This window comes from Panthera leo, chromosome E1, assembly GCF_018350215.1.
Source record: "Panthera leo isolate Ple1 chromosome E1, P.leo_Ple1_pat1.1, whole genome shotgun sequence".
NCBI classification, from domain to species: Eukaryota; Metazoa; Chordata; class Mammalia; order Carnivora; family Felidae; genus Panthera; species Panthera leo.
The window spans coordinates 19978009-19996521 of record NC_056692.1 but is presented as its reverse complement, the minus strand read 5'-3'; the positions used below and the strand labels follow the sequence as shown (position 1 = coordinate 19996521).

General features: G+C 42.4%; 1 protein-coding gene across 9 annotated transcripts in view; it reads right to left on the bottom strand.

Annotated features, from left to right (window-relative positions):
* Positions 1 to 8019, bottom strand: part of RHOT1 (ras homolog family member T1) — a 90977-nt gene extending 82958 nt beyond the window's left edge. For 3 of the 9 annotated variants that reach the window (XR_006196359.1, XM_042914890.1, XM_042914889.1), the window contains exon 1: positions 7774 to 8014. Coding sequence is in view for 6 of the 9 variants with exons in the window: in XM_042914890.1 (XP_042770824.1) it covers positions 7774 to 7849 (76 nt within the window). In the remaining 3 variants the exon portion in view is untranslated. Of the gene's footprint in view, positions 1 to 7566; positions 7591 to 7773 lie in introns of those variants that run through there. The other 6 variants (XR_006196358.1, XM_042914885.1, XM_042914888.1 and 3 more) reach the window with 4 other exon arrangements.
* Positions 8020 to 18513: the final 10494 nt, after the last annotated feature.

Below are 18513 nucleotides of genomic sequence, written 5' to 3'. Positions count from 1 at the left end.
TAAGATGATAGCTACTTTAATAAAAGATCAGATGTGATTAAGTTAAGAAATGCTTCAGTGAATCTAAACTAGAGCTTTTTGCTTCCCTTAAGGCTTAACAACCAAACCCTGAGTAAGACTATCAAAGAAATAGGGAATCGGCAGGTTTAAAATTACAACAGGCCACTAACTTTAGGCTAATCTTAACTGCAAAAATAAATGAGGACCTTAAAAACAAGGAAGACATTTTAGAATACTAAATTTTAAAAATTATTTTAAAAAAATTTTTTTAACGTTTATTTATTTTTGAGACAGAGAAAGACAGAGCATGAACGGGGGAGGGTCAGAGAAAGGGAGACACAGAATCTGAAACAGGCTCCAGGCTCTGAGCTGTCAGCACAGAGCCCGACGCGGGGCTTGAACTCACTGACTGCGAGATCATGACCTGAGCCGAAGTCGGCCGCTTAACCGACTGAGCCACCCAGGCGCCCCTTAAAAATTATTTAAATAAGCCTGCAATCAAAAAGGCTCTTTGACAATGGCAGGAGTATAAACACTGCATATTTTTAACTGCTCCAAAAAATAATTTCCATAAAGGAAGAAACCTCTCTAATTACTCTACCAATTAAATTTTATATGCAAGATAAATATAATATATGATATTGTTACATAATTTATAATACCTAAGTATAAATAAATACATGTAAAAATATATGTATTTGATATAAGTATATTATATTATATGGAGGACAAAAAATTATTCTTTGTTAACTAGCCATTTAATGGTCTCTATTTCCTCTGTTTTGCCTGAGAAACACTGAAGTGATCTGTAAGAACAAAAGGCACGGTCACAATTATCCCCAAAGAGAGAAGGCCTTCTGATTCAGTTCAACACAACATGCTACAGTTCTGTCTGACACTCCACGCTTCTAAGTAGGTCATCCATGGGAAACATAATTCATCACTATAGAACAAATTATCTAGATTTATCCAGGCTAAAAATTTGTCTTTTCATCACATCTTTTGAACATCTACTTCTAAATGACAGCAAATTCCTAATATTCATGAAGCAGAAATAACATTTTCTAGTTCCAAATACCATCCTACCAGCCATATTGGCTATTTTTCTTGATAACAAACACCCCGTGCTTTAAGTGGCAAAGGGCCCTACTCCTCATTTTTATTGGCTTCTTAAGAAGCCTTGTTGACTCTTCCTAAATTAGGAAATTAGAATACACAGGGAGCAGGAGGGTGACTATGGAGTTAGAATTTTAACTGGGAAACTTTGGCATTTGTGGCAATAGCTGAGTATTGTTCCAAAGGAAAATTTCATTGATCAAATCAGACTATCTGGGCTGCAGAAGAACAATGTTACGGTCTATCCCTCTCCTTTGAACTACATCAACACTAGGGCCCAAATGGTGCCAGAGGAACAAAAAGATGAGTTTTAATACAGATGTGAGAATGATACAGAATAGACTCTATCTGAACAGAAAAGACTATGTAGACTATGCTTGAACATGCTCGGTCACAGACTATCATCCAGGTACTAAACACAGTATAACTGAAAATGGAGTTTAATCTTCAAATATCATTTAACAAAGACCAGAATGGAAAGCAATACGGCTTTAAAAGGATTGTAGAAAGTTTTTTCTACCATAAATGCTAGCTTATTACTGAAGTTTCTTTGACTCTTATCTTATGCCTGAAGAATTGTTTCCCAGTCCCACTAAGATGACCTCTGGTGTTTCTTTTTTTTTTTTTTTTAATCTTTATTTTTGAGAGAGAGACAATGTGTGAGCAGGGGAGGAACAGAGAGAGAGAGACACACACACACAGAATGCAAAGCAAGCTCTAGGCTCCGAGCTGTCAGCACAGAGCCCAATGCAGGAGTTAGAACTCATGAACTGTGAGATCATGACCTGAGCCAACTCGGACACTCTACCAACTGAGCCACCCAGGTGCCCCGACCTCTGGTGTTTCTATTTCTTTTGGCAAGGAATAGAACTGGGGCAGCCAAGACATGGAATAGACGTGACCCCATCATTAGAAGTCACTGGTATACTTTATGGCCAGAACACAGGAATCTCCCAGGTCAAACAAAGCTAAGAACCTGGAACAAGAGACTGGATGAACACTGCCCCTTCAAATGCTAACAGCAACCACATATCAGACCGGATTTGAGAAAGGAGAATGAGCAGGGGCACTTTGGTGGCTCGCTCAGTTAAGCGTCCCAACTCTTGATTTTGGCTCAGGTCACGATCTCAGGGTCGTGGGATCAAGCCCCACATTGGACTCCATGCTAAGCATGGAGCCAGCTTGGGATTCCCTCTCCCTTTCTCTCTGCCCCTCTCCCCAGCTTGTGCTGTCTCTTTTTAAAATTAAAAGAAAGAAAGAAAGAAAGAAAGAAAGAAAGAAAGAAAGAAAGAAAGAAAGAAAGAAAGAAAAAGAATCAAATTTTTATGACTAAGAGTGATTTGGAAAACAAGCAAAGTCTAAATAAATGCAACTAACCTAAACTCATTCATTCTTCCAAAAGCTATAGAAGACCTCTGAACAACGTGGGGGTTAGGGGCGCCAACCAACTCTCCACCCCCCTGGTAGTCCAAAATCCTCAGATAGCTTTTGACTCCCCCAAAACTCAACTACTGATAACTACTGTTGACTGGAAGCCTTACAAATGACATAAGCAGTCTATTAACATATATTTTGTATATTTTATGTATTATGTACTGTATTCTTACAATAAAGTAAGCTGGAGAAGACAATGTTATTAAGAAAATCATAAGGGGGGGTGTGCCTGGGTGGTTAAGCGTCCGACTTTGGCTCAGGTCATGAGCTCATGGTTCGAGAGTCTGAAAACTGCAACAGGCTTTCTGCCATCAGCACCAGCTTCAGATCCTCTGCCCCTCCCCTGCTTGTGCGCAGGCGTGCTCTCTCTCTCTCAAAAATAAACAAACGTTAAAAAAAAAAAAAAAAAAGAAAATCATAAGGAAAATATTTACAGTAGTGTAAAAAAAAATCCCTGTATAAAGGGACCCACACAGTTTGAACTGCATGTTGTTCAAGGGTCAACTGTATTTGACTTTTTTTTTTTTTTTTTGAGAGTGAGAGCACTCATGCGGTAGGGGAGTAGAGGAAGAGGGAGACAGAATCTTAAGCAGCTTCCACGCCCAACATGAGCCCGATGCAGGGCTCAACCTCACAACTATGAGATCATGACCTGAGTCAAAAACCAAGAGTCAGACGCTTATCAACTAAGCCACCTAAGGTCAACTGTATTTGAGTGCCCACTTTGTGACAGGCCTATTCCAGGCACAGGGTATACAGCAATAAAACGAGGCAAATCCACCACCCTCATGAAGCTTACTTTCCAGCCCAAAAGACAAGTGAACAAATATGCACACAAGAACTGCCTGAGTCAGGGACTTCTTGTAGAGAAAGCAGTAGACAGCACTACAAGAGTGAAGCAAGGGCCAGACTGTGATGGTATCTGCAGGCCTGCATAAAGAAGTCTGGACTTTTCTTGTAAGTCAAAGGAGAAATCATCAAAGAATTTTAAAAACAGGTAACAGGATCTGAGATATTTTTTTAAAGATGATTACCTGCTACATAGAGAATGGACAAAATTAGAAGGAGGGAGACTGGGTAAGGAGATATTACAAAAGCCTAGGCCAGAGCCAGTCGAAGCTTGTAGTGGCTTCAACTAGTTTCGATGATAAGCTAATCAGTTAGACATTGGGTAAGAGTGACAGATTCATTTAAACTTTTTTTTTTAGTGTTTGTTTATTTTTGAGAGAGAGAGAGAGAGAGAGAGAGCAAGCGAGCAGGGGAGGGGCAGAGGGAGAGGGAGACACAGAATCCGAAGCAGGCTCCAGGCTCAGAGCTGTCAGCAAAGAGCCTGATGGCAGGGCTCAAAACCATGAGCTGTTGGGAATGCAAGCTGGCGCAGCCACTCTGGAAAACAGCATGGAGGTTCCTCAAAAAACTAAAAATAGAACTACCCTACCACCCAGCAATTAATTGCACTACTAGGCATTTATCCAACGGATACAGGTGTGCTGTTTCAAAGGGACACATGCACCCCCATGTTTATAGCAGCACTATCAACAATAGCCAAAGTATGGAAAGAGCCCAAATGTCCATCGATGGATGGATGAAGAAAAAGTGGTATATATATATACAATGGAGTTATTACTTGACAATCAAAAAGAATGAAATCTTGCCATTTGCAACTACGTGGATGGAACTGGAGGGTATTATGCTAAGTGAAATTAGAGAAAGACAAAAATCCTATCGCTTCACTCATATGAGGACTTTAAGAGACAAAACAGATGAACATAAAGGAAGGGACACAAAAATAATATAAAAACAGGGAGGGGGACAAAACAGAAGAGACTCATAAACATGGAGAACAAACTGAGGGTTACAGGAGGGGTTGTGGGAGGGGAGATGGGCTAAATGGGTCAGGGGCACTAAGGAGTCTACTCCTGAAATCACTGTTGCACTATATGCTAATTTGGATGTAAATCTTAAAAAACAAAAAATAAAATTAAAAGAAAACCAAAAAAACCACGAGCTGTGAGATCATGACCTGAGCTGAAGCCGCATGCCCAACCAAGTCACCCAGGTGCCTCTGACCAGATTCATTCAAAAAGAGGGTAACAGTTCCACTTTCTTAATGAGTTTGATCAGAAGACAAACGTATCTCAACTTAAAAACAAGACTTCGCTAAAACTAAATCTTGTGTAATTTTAATGTACCTACATGATTTAGATAAAAGGGTATTAAGGCTCATGCTAATTTTATTGCAACAAGGACATTTGTTAAGCATACTAACACAAACATCGTTAAACACAAATTCTGGCCAAAGAATCTGACCATGAAAAATCATAACCTGAGAACTGTTTTGCATGCTTGCATTTTTAATGATTTTAAAATTTTTGTTTTGTTTCAAGAATGGCAACTGACTTTTAACATGGCCTGAATGGTATTCACTGTGTTCAATAATTAAGATAAGGTGCAAATGATATTTAAAACACTTTGGCTTTCTCTGCAAATAATTACCTTAAAATTCATAGACAATCTAACTTCTTTGATCTAAGCACTAAACAGACAGTAAGCATCAGTTAGCATTTAAGCCTGGATGGATCAGAATCCAGATTCTGGATGGGCCAAAAAAAGATCTGTTTCACCTTCGGAGGACATTATAGGTTTAGCCAAGAGAATGTTGAAACCATTCACAACTATTTGGGAGCTTCAGTGAATGAAGCAGCTGCTGTGTGGTTCTGGGACAGATGCTAACAGCAATAAGATGTACTGAAGTGAAAGCAAAGGAACAGGCTCTACAATAATACCAGAAATGATGTGGGGATTTTGTTTGTTTGTTTGCTTTTCCCATTTCTCTTAATTAACCATCTTAAAATGACAACTAAGTTACTACCACTTCTACCTAAAAAAGTGGTTTCCCAGATAAATTCATGTGTTGGACCAGTATTAAAATAGCCTTCGTCACAGTTACGTTTACCTAGCATTTAAAGTGGGGCAGGTAGGCTAAAGCTAACAAATATTTATATTAAATCTCAAAAAATAATGCTTCTGGGGCACCTGGGCAGCTCAGTCGGTTGAACATCAACTTTTGATCTCAACTCAGGTCATGATCTCACAGTTCATGGTTTTGACCTCTGTGTGCTGCTCAGCTTGGAGCCTGCTTGGGATTCTCTCTCTGCCCCTCCCCAATCATGTGCACACAGTTGCACAAGTACACACATGTGCGCACTCTCTCCCTCTCAAAATGAATTTAAAAAAAAGAAAACTAATCTTTCCAACTTTTTCCTCCCAAAATACCAACCTTTAATAAAACTCACTAAAATTACATATTTCACATAAATATAATCCTAATATTTTTAAATGTGAAAAAAATTATATATATGGTAGCTGGCCTAAAGCTTTTGGTACAAACCTTTTCAAGAAAAACGTCTTCCTCAAAAACTAAGACTTTCTCTTAAGTCAGGTAACTCCCTATAATCAAAACACTCTTGCATGGACACTTTTCTCAACTCTCCTGTTTGCTTTCATATCTGCAGAACATGGCTTTTAATTTTCTCAACAAATTTTTAGTTCTTTTGTGTATTTCTAAATAAGTAATACTGTTAACGTTTTAACTTAAATGTCCTAAGGCTGTCAATATATCTTACGTATATATAGCATTTCCATTTAGATGTTTCACAGACGAATTATATGCTTCCTAAAACTAAAACCAAAACATAGGATTTCTGCTTTTAGAACATTAGCATTACAATCACCATACTATAAAACGATTTTATGACAGTTAAGGATCAGCTTTTTAAGTGGCTCGTCTACTCACTTTCCCTACCATATTCCAAATGCATCAGCTATGAATCACATGTTAAGTAACACCTTCCTGAACTTTGTCAAGGAAACTGATGCAAAATACAGATTAAGATACAATAATAAATAAAGACTAAAATTCACAACTGCAAACCCAAAAGACAACAGTGTCAGGCCAAGCTTACTTCCAAATTCTGATTCTAAAGACTTCTCCACAGAGCAGGTGAACAGAGACTTCAATGAATATCAAAGAACACTACAGAGAAGGGTAAAAATGTGTTAGCTTTCTTGCTTGGGAGTGCATCACAGTGACCTGGAGGGGCTACTCTAGGCTGAAATGGAGTTTGGAAAAGAATGCTTCAAAACAGCAATGGCAGAGCATTAACTAATGTACAAACAAACAATTCAGTTCTCCCAGCCCACTTTCTTATTTTAGTCCTACCAAGTGAGTCATGTAACCAGCCAAGTGATATCAAGAAGTCCCTGTTGTCCTGTCCCCAAGTCAGTAAACAGAGGCATTTCTCCTTTATTATATCTTAAAGGGGTGAAATCTAAGAATTTCTAGGGGGTCTTATGTGTATGTGCCTGTTTTCCTGTGTGCCTGTTATTTATAAAATAATTACCAAGCTACGGAATAAATAATACTTAAAAAGAGGAGAGTAAATTAGGCTTTAGGGTAAGAATAATTCTCTCAACTAAAGAACCCTCCCCAGATAATTATTCATTCATTAAGCACTTGTGTAACTTGTATAACTTGAACTTGACAGTAAATTTTTGAGGAAACAGAGAGCATAACAGAAGTTATTCCAATGTAAAGTGCAAGTATCTCTAAAAACGCTCCCTACCTTGAAGTCAATGCCAGAGGGTGGGAAGACTGCGAACGTGAAAGAAAGAAGGAAAGAAGGAAAGAAAGAGACAAAGAGAGAAAGAAAAAGAAAAAGAAAAAGAAAAAAGAAAAAAGAAAAAAAAAAGGCAGAAACCTGACCTTGTCCGCAAGTCGAACAGTCCTGCGTCCCCCTCCCCCTAGCTTCCCCGGGAGCCAGTTCACACCATCCCAATTGGTCAGTCGGCCTGTTTCAGCACCTGCCCGGCAGTGACAAGGGACTCTCCACGAAGAGAAAAGGGTCTGAAAGGCAAGCGGCCTCGGAAACGCGTTGAGGCCCAGGAGGAAAGGATTCGAAGCGGAAAAGGAGGAGAGGACCTTCGGAGAGATGAGGCTGGCGGTCAGAGACTCACAGAGACAAGGCTCGAGAGGACGACTGGGGGTCAGGGTCGGGATGTGTTAAGAGGGCCCACGGTGAGGTGAGAGCTTGAGGGCCGCCAGCGGGCTGCCGAAAGGGAAGAGCTAAGGGGCTGGGAGGCCCGAGAGCGCGGAGAGGGGCGAGCAGGCCCGGGGCGGCAGGGGCTGCGGTGGCCGCGGCCGGCCCCGGTGCGCGGACTCACGTTCTCCCACCAGCAGGATCCGCACGTCTTTCTTCATGTCGGCGGCTCGCAGGGGCCGGGCTCGGCCCGCACGCATGGAGCGGACTCCTCTCGCCGGGAGCGCTCAGCCCACGGCGCCCCTCTCCCCGCACTACCGGCGCCGCTGCCAGCCTCCCCCGCCACCCCGCCCGAGCCTCGGCCGGGGCCCGCCGCGCCGCCTCCTCTGCTGCTTCCCTGCTCGGGAGCCGGGACAGCGCCAGCTCCGCCTCCTCCGGCTCCGCGGGCGGCGGCGGCAGCGGCGGCGGGGCCGACGGGGCGCCGCGAGGGACAAGCGCTTTCGGAACGCGAACGCTCTCAGGGCCCGAGCGGCGCCCCCGGCGTCCGGCAGGCCGTGGCGCAGGGCCAGGGAGCCTAGCCCACCTTCCCCAGGGCGCTGCGACAGCAGATACGCCTGGGGCTCAGAATTTGAGGAGTAGATCCGCTAGTCTGACCCCCATTTATTTTGCAGAATTGGGGCAGGAGAAGTTATTTGTCCAAGGTCAAATTAGAGCCTGGCAGTGACTCAAGACGGGATTATTCTCACCAGACTATAATCTCTAGGAGGGCAGCGACCTGTCTACCTGGTTTTCAGTAGCATCCACACCTTATCAGAAAGTGCTTGATTGATTAAAGGGTGGCTGACTCCTGGGATAGAGCCTTTTCCACTACACAAAACCACCACCCTAGCTGCTTTTTGCCTGTGATGCTTACAAAATACAGTTCTAAATAATGGCATTCTTTTTTTCTACCTTGTCCTTGTAAACAGATTCATTTCTTTGTACCAAACTTAATGACTTCCTTCTGCTCTAAGTCAAACTTAGTTTCTAAACCAAACTAAGTCGCTTTCTGTGGTTTCCTCTGAGAAGGGTCTTCTGATATTTTAGTTACGCTTGCTGAGCATAATGCTGGACACATAGGTGACACTGGATAATGAACTCTTACTGACTTTTCTAATATTGCCTTAATTCCCTCCTGACCCTGTCTGTCTGGAGGAATTTGTTGCTACATTCCAAATGCTAGGACAGTGTTTGGCATGCAGCAGAAGAAAGAGATAAATAGATACAGAGATATATATAATTAATGAGGAAACACTATCTGCATAATGTGCCTTTTTTTCTATCTTAAATATTACATAATAAGTTTTTAAAGGAAATAAAATGTGTGCAAAGTACAATCCCCCTTTCTCCTAGGAGAAGCCATGGGGTGTGGTTTAGCAGTTAAGTGCTGCTGACAGATTGCATGGGATTGAATCCAGAGTCCATTGCCTAATCAGGTATGTGATCCTGAGTAAATTCTTCTACTTCTCCAATCTGTCCATTCCATAATGTGGCAATAATGATAACAATACGTATGTCTTCGGGTGGTTTTGAAGAATAAGATAATACACGTCAACCATCTGGTACGGTTCCCGACTCATGGTACCTGCTGTATTGATTTCAGCTATCATTATCATCATCAAGGGCACTGAAAAGTTACAAGCCACAGGTTTTGAGGCAAATACATTGTTACACTTACAACAGCATTCTGCCTCCTTAATATAATGATGTCCCTACGGAGCATAGGAGAGAGAGCCCTTCCAAAAAAACACTCTATAGTATAAGGAGGGAGATAGGAGAAATACACTCCCGGCTCACCGGGAGATAATGAAGTCCTATCCCAGTGTGGACACAAATAAGACAGATGGAAATGTGAAATTCAGGAGTCTTGATAGCCAGATCTTTCAGGGAAAAGGATTTCTTCTGCATTTCAGTATTACACAATGGTTGAGTTGAAAAGACACTTACAGGGGTGCCTGGGTGGCTTGGTCGGTTAAGCGTCTGACTTCGGCTCAGGTCATGATCTCACGGTCCGTGAGTTCGAGCCCCGCGTCGGGCTCTGTGCTGACTGCTCAGAGCCTGGAGCCTGTTTCAGATTCTGTGTCTCCCTCTCTCTCTGACCCTCCCCTGTTCATGCTCTGTCTCTCTCTGTCTCAAAAATAGATAAACGTTAAAAAAAAAATTAAAAAAAAAAGAAAAGAAAAGAAAAGACACTTACAGAGCCCCTATTCCAATACCATTACTCTATAGGTAAGAAAAGCAAGACCCAGAGAGATACTGTGACTTGCCAAAGGCAGTCGAGCTGAGACTAAACCTTGGCTCTGCCATCCTTAGTGAGTGACCCTGGGCAAGTCACCTGTCTGTGCCTTAGTTTCCTGTCTCCCAAATGAAGACTGTAATCTCTTCCCAAACTTCTACCTTATGGGATTGTTTGGAGGATCCCATAAAATAATACATGTGAAAAAAATGTTTCCTTAAAAAAATAAACTACACAAATATCAGATGACAAAGGACAAAGGCCCTTTATAGGCGGGCAAATTCTTTAGGGCACTGACTGCTCCAAGCAACCCTTTGTGGAGAATCTTGACCCCAGGAGCTCTGCAACAGCATTGCCAGGTGATTACAATGTGAATTCTGTGCACCTTCTCCAGAAGCATGAGAGACAAGGCCTTCATGGTGTTGCACATGTGTGCTGGGCAACGGCTTTGGCATTTCTATTAGTTGAAATGTCTGGAAGGCAGAGGACTAAGAAGAGTTTATTTGGCAGGAGAACATCACACAGTTAATACTGCAAACTCCTTTGTAAATAAAGCCGGCTTAAAAATCCAGACTTAAGGGCTGCAGAAAGAGGGCAATCCGCAACCACTGTCAGTAGGCAAAAATTAATGGTTTGGCACAAACGGAGACCAACACTCATTAAATTGGGGAGAGGGTGTCTGGGCCTCCTGGGCAATGTAAGTTTATTCTTAAAACACCTCTACATCTCTTGATCAGCTATACTTCTGAGGCTATGCCTCCCTTGCCCTCCCTTGAGCTTTATGTCCTTCTCATGATATTAACAGACATCCATCAGGGATCACTCTGAAGGTCTCCTGGAGATAGCATAGTTCAGAGGTTAAGATCAGGGACTCTGGAGTCCACCTGCCTAGGTTTGAACCTCAGCTTTGCCAGTTCCTAGCTGTGCATCATCAAACAAATTGCTTAACCTCTCTATGCCTCATCTGCTAAATAGTAGTAACACCTCATGGAATTGTAGTGAAGATTAAATGAGTTACTATAGTAGAAAAACAGAATAGTACATGGTACATGGTCAGTGATTTATAAGTGTTGAATAAACAAAGTGAATTTTGAAGAAAGAGACTTGTGCACACGTCTCTGAGCCTAAGTAAGAGCCACGTGATGACGCACTGCAGCGAAACACAAGCCAGGGGATGGAGTTACTGGCAGTGGAATTTACTGTTGGGATATTGCAGACTGATTACTATGTATTAAGTATATTGGATAAAGCCAAGAGGACACATTGAAATCTAGAAGGCATTGATGGAATTTTCCTCCAGAATGCTGCTAGGAAGGAGTTCTACCATCACAAGACAAACCTGATGCCTCCTCAACTGTGCAGGGGACATAGGGAGGTCTGAACACAGTACCTTTGCCAGGAGATAACAGGATCCGGCTTTTATGCCCATCAAAGGAGGAACTTGCCACACAGCCTGTCTCTGCATCCCAGGACAGTGGGACACCCTGGGCCAGTGGGCAGAAGATGACCAACATCGGGTGAAATAAGAGGCTGGCCTCTGATTGGTGAGGTAGACCTAGTCCCAGGCAAGAGGCCAGTAAAACTTGGACTGGAATTGGCCCCACTCCTCAGACCTTCTATCTTTGGTCTCTAAAGTTAAACCCAAAGTAGCATCCATCATCCATTCTTCACTTTTGTCTCCCACTGCTTCCAGGAAGACTTCTTCCTTTTCCTCTCAAGCCTGCTCCGGTGGAAAAGTCCAATGCCTGATTGATACAGAGTAAATATTTTCTCTTGCCTTGTAATGCATTTGCTCTTGGTTCATTGTTCAAACATCCATGTCCTCTGCATAGTCACATGGATAGGTCTCCAGAGGACACGGGTTCTGCTTGCTTGATTTGGCTGGAAGGTCTGTCACTCCACACAACTACTTATTAAAAGGCATTTGATAGTTAGCCATGTGGAAAGGAAATTTTTCCACCTAGGATCCTCATCTTTAACACAGCATAATTTGGAGTTGTGGAATCACTATATTGTACACCTGAAACTAATGTAACATTGTATGTCAACTATACTTAAAAAAAAAAAAAAAGCCCTCATGTATTGATGAAGTTGCATCCAGTTTACTTCATAATTTTCTTAAGCTCCTTTCAAATACAGATTGTAAAACAAAAAAAACCCAATTAAGAGATAGTTGGTATTGAGAAGCCTCTCAGATCCATCCTTCCCACAAGTGGTCTAATTTCCCTTATGGAATGGGTAGGAGCATGGGCTCTGGAGTCTACACTTCATCTCCAACACCTTATTAGCTGTGCAACATTGGACAAGTTACAGAACCTCTCTGAAAAACCTAAACCTTGTCTTCAAAATGGAGCTATCTCATAGGGCTCCTTTGGTAATTAAATAAAACCTAGATAAAGCATTCATCACATTGCCTAACAGATCACATGCTCACATATCACCCTTCACTGCATTTTTTAATTTGGAATTCATTTGCTGACATGCATTACCTTTCCAAGGGCAAATTGGTTAGCCTGCCCACTCAAATTGTAAAGTCTGAAAGGCAAAAGTGCATTTAATATAACTTTTGATCACTGTAAAGACATTAAAATTTTTGCTGACTTATTATAGATATTAACCATTCTCAAAAAATTTTAGGCCACAGGCTGTTTCTGCAAAACCAAAAATTCCATAGAATAGTAAATGTATATCTGTTTATTTATGCCAAGAAATCACAATTAAATATATTTCAAGAAAATAATTCAAAAGAAGAAAAAATATATATATATATACATATTCTATTTATAGCAACATTACACAGTACTTAAAAATGGAAAACATATAATTATAGGGGAATAAATTAAGTATGACATAAAATTATTAGCACTTTTGTTGTCATTATGGGGTGCCTGGCTGGCTTAGTTGGCAGAGCACATGACTCTTGATCTCACAGTCATGAGTTCAAGCTCCACACTGGTGTAGAGATTACAAATAAATAAACTGGAGAACTTTCGGGTCATTAAAACTAATGACTATTACAGACATGGAAAAGGATTTACAAAGTAAGTGAAAAAATAGAAATCTAAAACCACATATAGAATTACAGCTATATAAAAACGAACTATGATCTATCCATTTACACAACTTTTATCCTCTATATTTGTGTAGTTTTGAACTTTTACAAGCATGCACCTGTGTCCACCGGGTAATTAAAACTAATGGATGAACATAGATATTGGCTGAGAATACAAAGAAGGGAAAACGTGGTAACGATTATGAATTAATTTTTAGTACCATCATCTTTTGTACGATGTCAAAGTTAATTTAATAATTAGATCTTTAAAAAAATTTTTTTTAACATTTATTTATTTTTGAGAGACAGAGAGAGACAGAGCGTGAGTGGGGGAGGGGCAGAGAGAGAGGGAGACACAAAATCCGAAGCAGGCTCCAGGCTCTGAGCTGTCAGCACAGAGCCCGACGCAGGACTTGAACTCACAAACTGTGATATCATGACCTGAGCCGAAGTCAGATGCTTTACCGACTAAGCCACCCAGGCGCCCCAATAATTAGATCTTTTAAATAAAATTAATAGAAATATTTAGAAGAATAGCAATATGCTTTAATGGAGGCACTGATGTAGGATATTATGTTTATTCAGTCATTTAACAAGTAGTTATTGTCTCCAGGAGGTGTGAGGCTCTGAGCTAGGTGCTAGGGGCAAAGTACTGAACATCACTGATTTATTATGGGAGACAAGTGGTGGACCGGGTAGTTCATCTTTGGGCACCCTTCTTTCTTCTCACCAGAATCCTCCAAATCATTCTCCAGGTACCCAAACCTTTCAACCCCTTCCACAAAATAGGTGGCATCTCATAATCTTTTCCTTCCTTGGCCAAAACCAACAAGACTCGTGTGATGGTGTCCCATTCCTCCCGTCGTCAGCTCTTCCTACAGGGCACTGTTAACAAATGACCTCCCAAGCAACGCCATGCCTTAACCCAGCAAAAATGCAAATATCCCCAGAGAGCTCCTAGGAAAATGACCATGGTTTTAGCCTGAGTGGCCTTCCTGGTCACTCTTAGTACTAGTGGGTCTGCTTTTTAAGTTTATTTATTTATTTATTTAAAAAAAATTTTATGTTTATTCATTTTTGAGAGACAGAAAGAGAGAGTGTGAGCAGGGGAGAGGGAGACTAAGACTCCGAAGCAGGCTCCAGGCTCTGAGCTGTCAGCACACAGCCTGAAGTGGGGCTGGAGCCCACGAACCATGAGATCAGGACCTGAGCTGAAGTCGAACGCTTAAACTGACTGAACCACCCAGGCACCCTGCTCTGGGGGTGTTTTCAATGGAGGAGTAACCTCTGATTTGTGTTTTCGGGGAAGCTCACATTAGCAGAATGAGAACAGATGGGAAGAGGGTTCTGACTAGAGACAGAGGGGCTCGGATTAAAATAATCTGGGAGAGAAGCGATTAGAGTCTGCGCCAGAGAAGATGCCGAGGGAAGAGGAGGGGCCAGAGCTGGAATGATTTGAGAAGGCAGAATCCAGTGTCACTACTTGGTGACTAATTGTGCAGAAGGTGGTGAAGAAAAGATCCTATGGTAACTCCAAGACATTGTGTCCTGACCAAAGGCATAAGGTTTTCTCCCCCAGGGCATGTTTGTTTTGAAATATAAAGGTGAAAAAGATTTCACTGGGCAGGGAAGGAAGACATAGTCTTCCAGACCGCATTAGCCCAATCTCTTAGAACCGGGTTTCCCAAAGTAGTGGAACAAGAGGTCATTGTAGATGGTGCAGGGACATTAGAAACAATGACCCCTGTGGCCAGAAAGTTTTTCCCCTTTTCTATTATGGTTTCTACCCTAATTAAGCCAAAATGAAAGCCTCAGGAAGTCTGTAACACGTGATAATCTCCTCTTGCAAGAGAGAGAGCACGCAAGCTAGTGACGAATCCCGGGATCAGAGCCCTAGAGGACAGAACCAGGCTAGTCACCTTGTTTTGTTTTCCTTGAAACATATATTTAGGGTTACCCCTTTATTTAAGACACATGACCCTGATTTCCATTTACGTAACTTTTTAAAAGTTTCCTTTTGAATCGCTTCTCGGCCTTTTGGCTAAGATCAACCATAAGGTTTCCTTTGGAAATGAATGTACCTGAGAGGGGTCAGTGAGTTGGTTTAGGAAAAAATATTAAGTAAAAAATGGTGCAGGAGATAATGCAAGGGTAACAAGAATCGTGGCACATAAAAGGCTGAAGCTTGGGAAACCCTGTCCTAAGAAAGCCTATGGCTGGCTAGGAAGGTAAATCCCAAATTGAAACAAATCTTTGGCCTAATCCTAAGTATAATTAAAGAAGATTGCACTCCTCTGGAAGGACAAACACTCATGTAATGATTAGGGTGGGTTTTTTTAATGTTTGTTTTGAGAAGGAGAGAGGGAGTGCGCAGGCATGCCTGGAGGAGGGGCAGAGAGAGAGAGAAAGAGAGAGGGAGAATCCCTAGCAGGCTCCACACTGTCAGCATGGAGCACGATGCAGGGCTCAAACCCACAAATGGTGAGATCATGACCTGAGCCAAAATCAAAAGTTAGATGCTTAATCAACTGAGCCACTCGGGCGTCCCAGTGATTAGGGTGTGTGTGTGTGTGTGTGTGTGTGTGTGTGTGGGTGTGGGTGTGGGTGTGTGTGGGTGGGTGTGTAAGATTTTATTTTTAAGTAATCTCTACACCCAACATGGGGCACGAACCCACAAACCCGAGATCAAGAGTCAGTTGCACACTCTGGTTTACTGACTGAACCAGCCAGATACCCATTGCGGTCATTAAGGTTTGAGCAATTACGAATGAGGATAAATTTGGGTTTGGGGCTGAGGGCTCAGGCAGAAGTGGGGGATGATGGAGCTGAGCACATACCAAGGAAGATTCTCCCTTCCTGTCAAAAGCCTCAAGTGCCCCTGGGGAAGGGATTTTTCCCTTGACCAAAGCAAGAGAGCCTGAAGTACCTCCAAAGAGCAGCATGTTGCATTTTGTGGTTTGTTTCTGCAATCAGCTAGGAAATAAAGTCTTCAAATTAAACTTTTCCAGAAAAAAAAGTATTTGAGGGAGGAAAAGAAAGAGATAGATAGATATAATTGTATTAGAGGTTGCTGTGACCCTAAGAAGGTGGTGGCTTCCTGCTTGGTAGGTGGTTCTTCCAGGAACCCAAAGCCCTGGACCCCAACAACGGACACACCAGTAGGTGTCTCACCAGCAGGTGAAGTGAGTGTGTGTGTGTGTGTGTGTGTGTGTGTGTGTGTGTGTGTGTGTGTGTGAGAGAGAGAGAGAGAGAGAGAGAGAGAGAGAAGTGGAGGGGAAGAGAGAAGAAGAGATACAGGTGGCCCTTGTCACTGACATTACTGCCTTCTCCCTAACCCCTAGAAAAAAACAGAGACAAGTCTACAAGAAAACGTTAAGTTTTTGAGAGAAACACCTGCAGAGAAGGTGAGACGCTGCCACAGGAGTCCCCAGTGCTCTGCTCATTAGCCTTTCCGTCCCCACAGGAAGTCTTTCCAGGTGGATCCCTGTGTGGATGATTCCTTCCCCCATGTGGCATAGATCCAAGTGAGAGGCCCTTCAGCCACTGGCATTTCAGCTTCATTATTTCTGTTCTGGAGGATTCTTGTTTTGTTTCGTTTGAGGAAGGGCACCACTTTTCACAGTGTCCTGGAAAGTTTATGCTGACAGAAAACTTGAGACAAAAGCAAAGAAGCAGAGTGCGAACCTTTATTCTCTACTTAAAAAATTTTTTAAAATTTTTTTTAATGTTTATTTACTTTTGAGAGAGACAGAGACGGGGGGGGGTACAGAGTATGAGTGGGGGAGGGGCAGAGAGAGAGAATGATACAGAATCCAAAGCAGCCTCCAGGCTCTGAGCTGTCAGCAGAGAGCCTGATGTGGGGCTCGAACTCATGGGACGTGAGATTATGACCTGAGCCAAAGTTGGATGCTCAACCAACTAAGTCACCCAGGTGCCTCTCTACTTCTTTTTTTTTTTTTAAGTGTTTATTTATTTTAGGACATAGAGATAGAGTGTGAGTGGGGGGAGGAACAGAGAGAGAGGGAGAGAGAGAGAATCCCAAGCAGGCTCCACACTGTCAGTGCAGAGCCCAACATGGGGTTCAAACTCAAGAACCGTAAGCTCATGACCTGAGCCAAAGTCAAGAGTCGGAGGCTCAACCAACTGAGCCACCCAGGTGCCGCCCCCCCCAAAAATTTTTTTAATGTTTACCTTTGATGGGGGAGCTGGGGCAGAGAGAGGGAGACAGAGGATACAAAGCAGGCTCCCCACTGTGAGCACAGAGCCAGATGTGGGGGCTCAAACTCATGAACTATGAGATCATGACCTGAGCTACACCCCAGAATCTTGGTACTTTTAAAGGGCAAACATCAAAGTGACTCTGGGTGAGAAGATAAAAGGTGAGTGATGCAGAAAGTAAAAACAGAAAGACCTTTAATGGTCAACTGGCACCAAGAGAGAGGCCCTGTCCCTTGCTCAGACAACCCAAGGCCACTATACTGAGGATTACCACCAACAACAACCACAAAAAAAAGAGCACCTCGTGGCTCTAGGGCTAGCTGTGTCCCATCAGACTGGAAGGCCAGGTCTCAGCACAGGACCTCATCAGAGGGTGTTAAGGTTAGAGACTTGACAGGGGAGAAACGGCCTGGTCCCTGCTCTGCCAGCTGACTGGCCCTGGACAAACCACTAACCCTGTCTGGGCCTCTGCTCCCTGGTTTGTGAGAAAGCAAATTAATAGAACATATAGAAGAATTTTGCTTGGCCCTGTTTTCGAGGATATGTACGTAAATTAAATGTGAGTCTCAAGATGTGAGAGGCCAAGGTGAATTAGAGGCTGCCATGATTCTGTCATTGTTGCTGTGGTTATCATTGTCCTGGCATTTTTCTAATTTCCTCACCTACTACCTTAATTTTTTCAGCAACCCTTTGAGGAAGATAAGGAAGGGCAAATAACTATTATTTCCATCTTACAGGAGAAAGAAGGGCTTAAATGCACTGCCAAGGGTTGCCTGGCTGGTTTGTGCAATGAGGCTTTCTGCTTAACCAAGTCCAGCAGAGTTGAATTTCCACATCTTCAAAATGGGTGCTAGTCCAGCTTGGGGTCCTACAGATGAATTGCAAGGAAAGTAAAGGGAGAGGGAGATATGTAGATTCAGAGACCTACAAGACAGATGAATCAGCAGCTAATGGGTAAGAGGGTTCTTTCTGGGGCTGATGAAAATGTTCTAAAGCTGGAATACAATCAGAGTTTCACAACTCCATAGTAAAGGTTGATTTGTACACTTTATTTTTTATTTTTTTAAAGATTTATTTATTTATTTATTTATTTATTTATTTATTTATTTAAGTAATCTCTACACCCAACATGGGGTTTGAACTCACAACCCCAAGATCAAGAGTTGCACATCTTCCAACTGAGCCAGCCAGACACCCCGCTTTGTATACTTTCAATAGGTGAGTTTTATAGTATGTAAATTATATCTCAACAAAGCTGTTAAGAAAAAGACACATCTGGTTGTTTTTGTTGTTGTTGTTGTTGTTTTTTAATGGGCACGACTCTTGTGGCCAGGGATGTTTATTTGGGTGCTAACACTATAAAGAAATTTAAGGAAGTG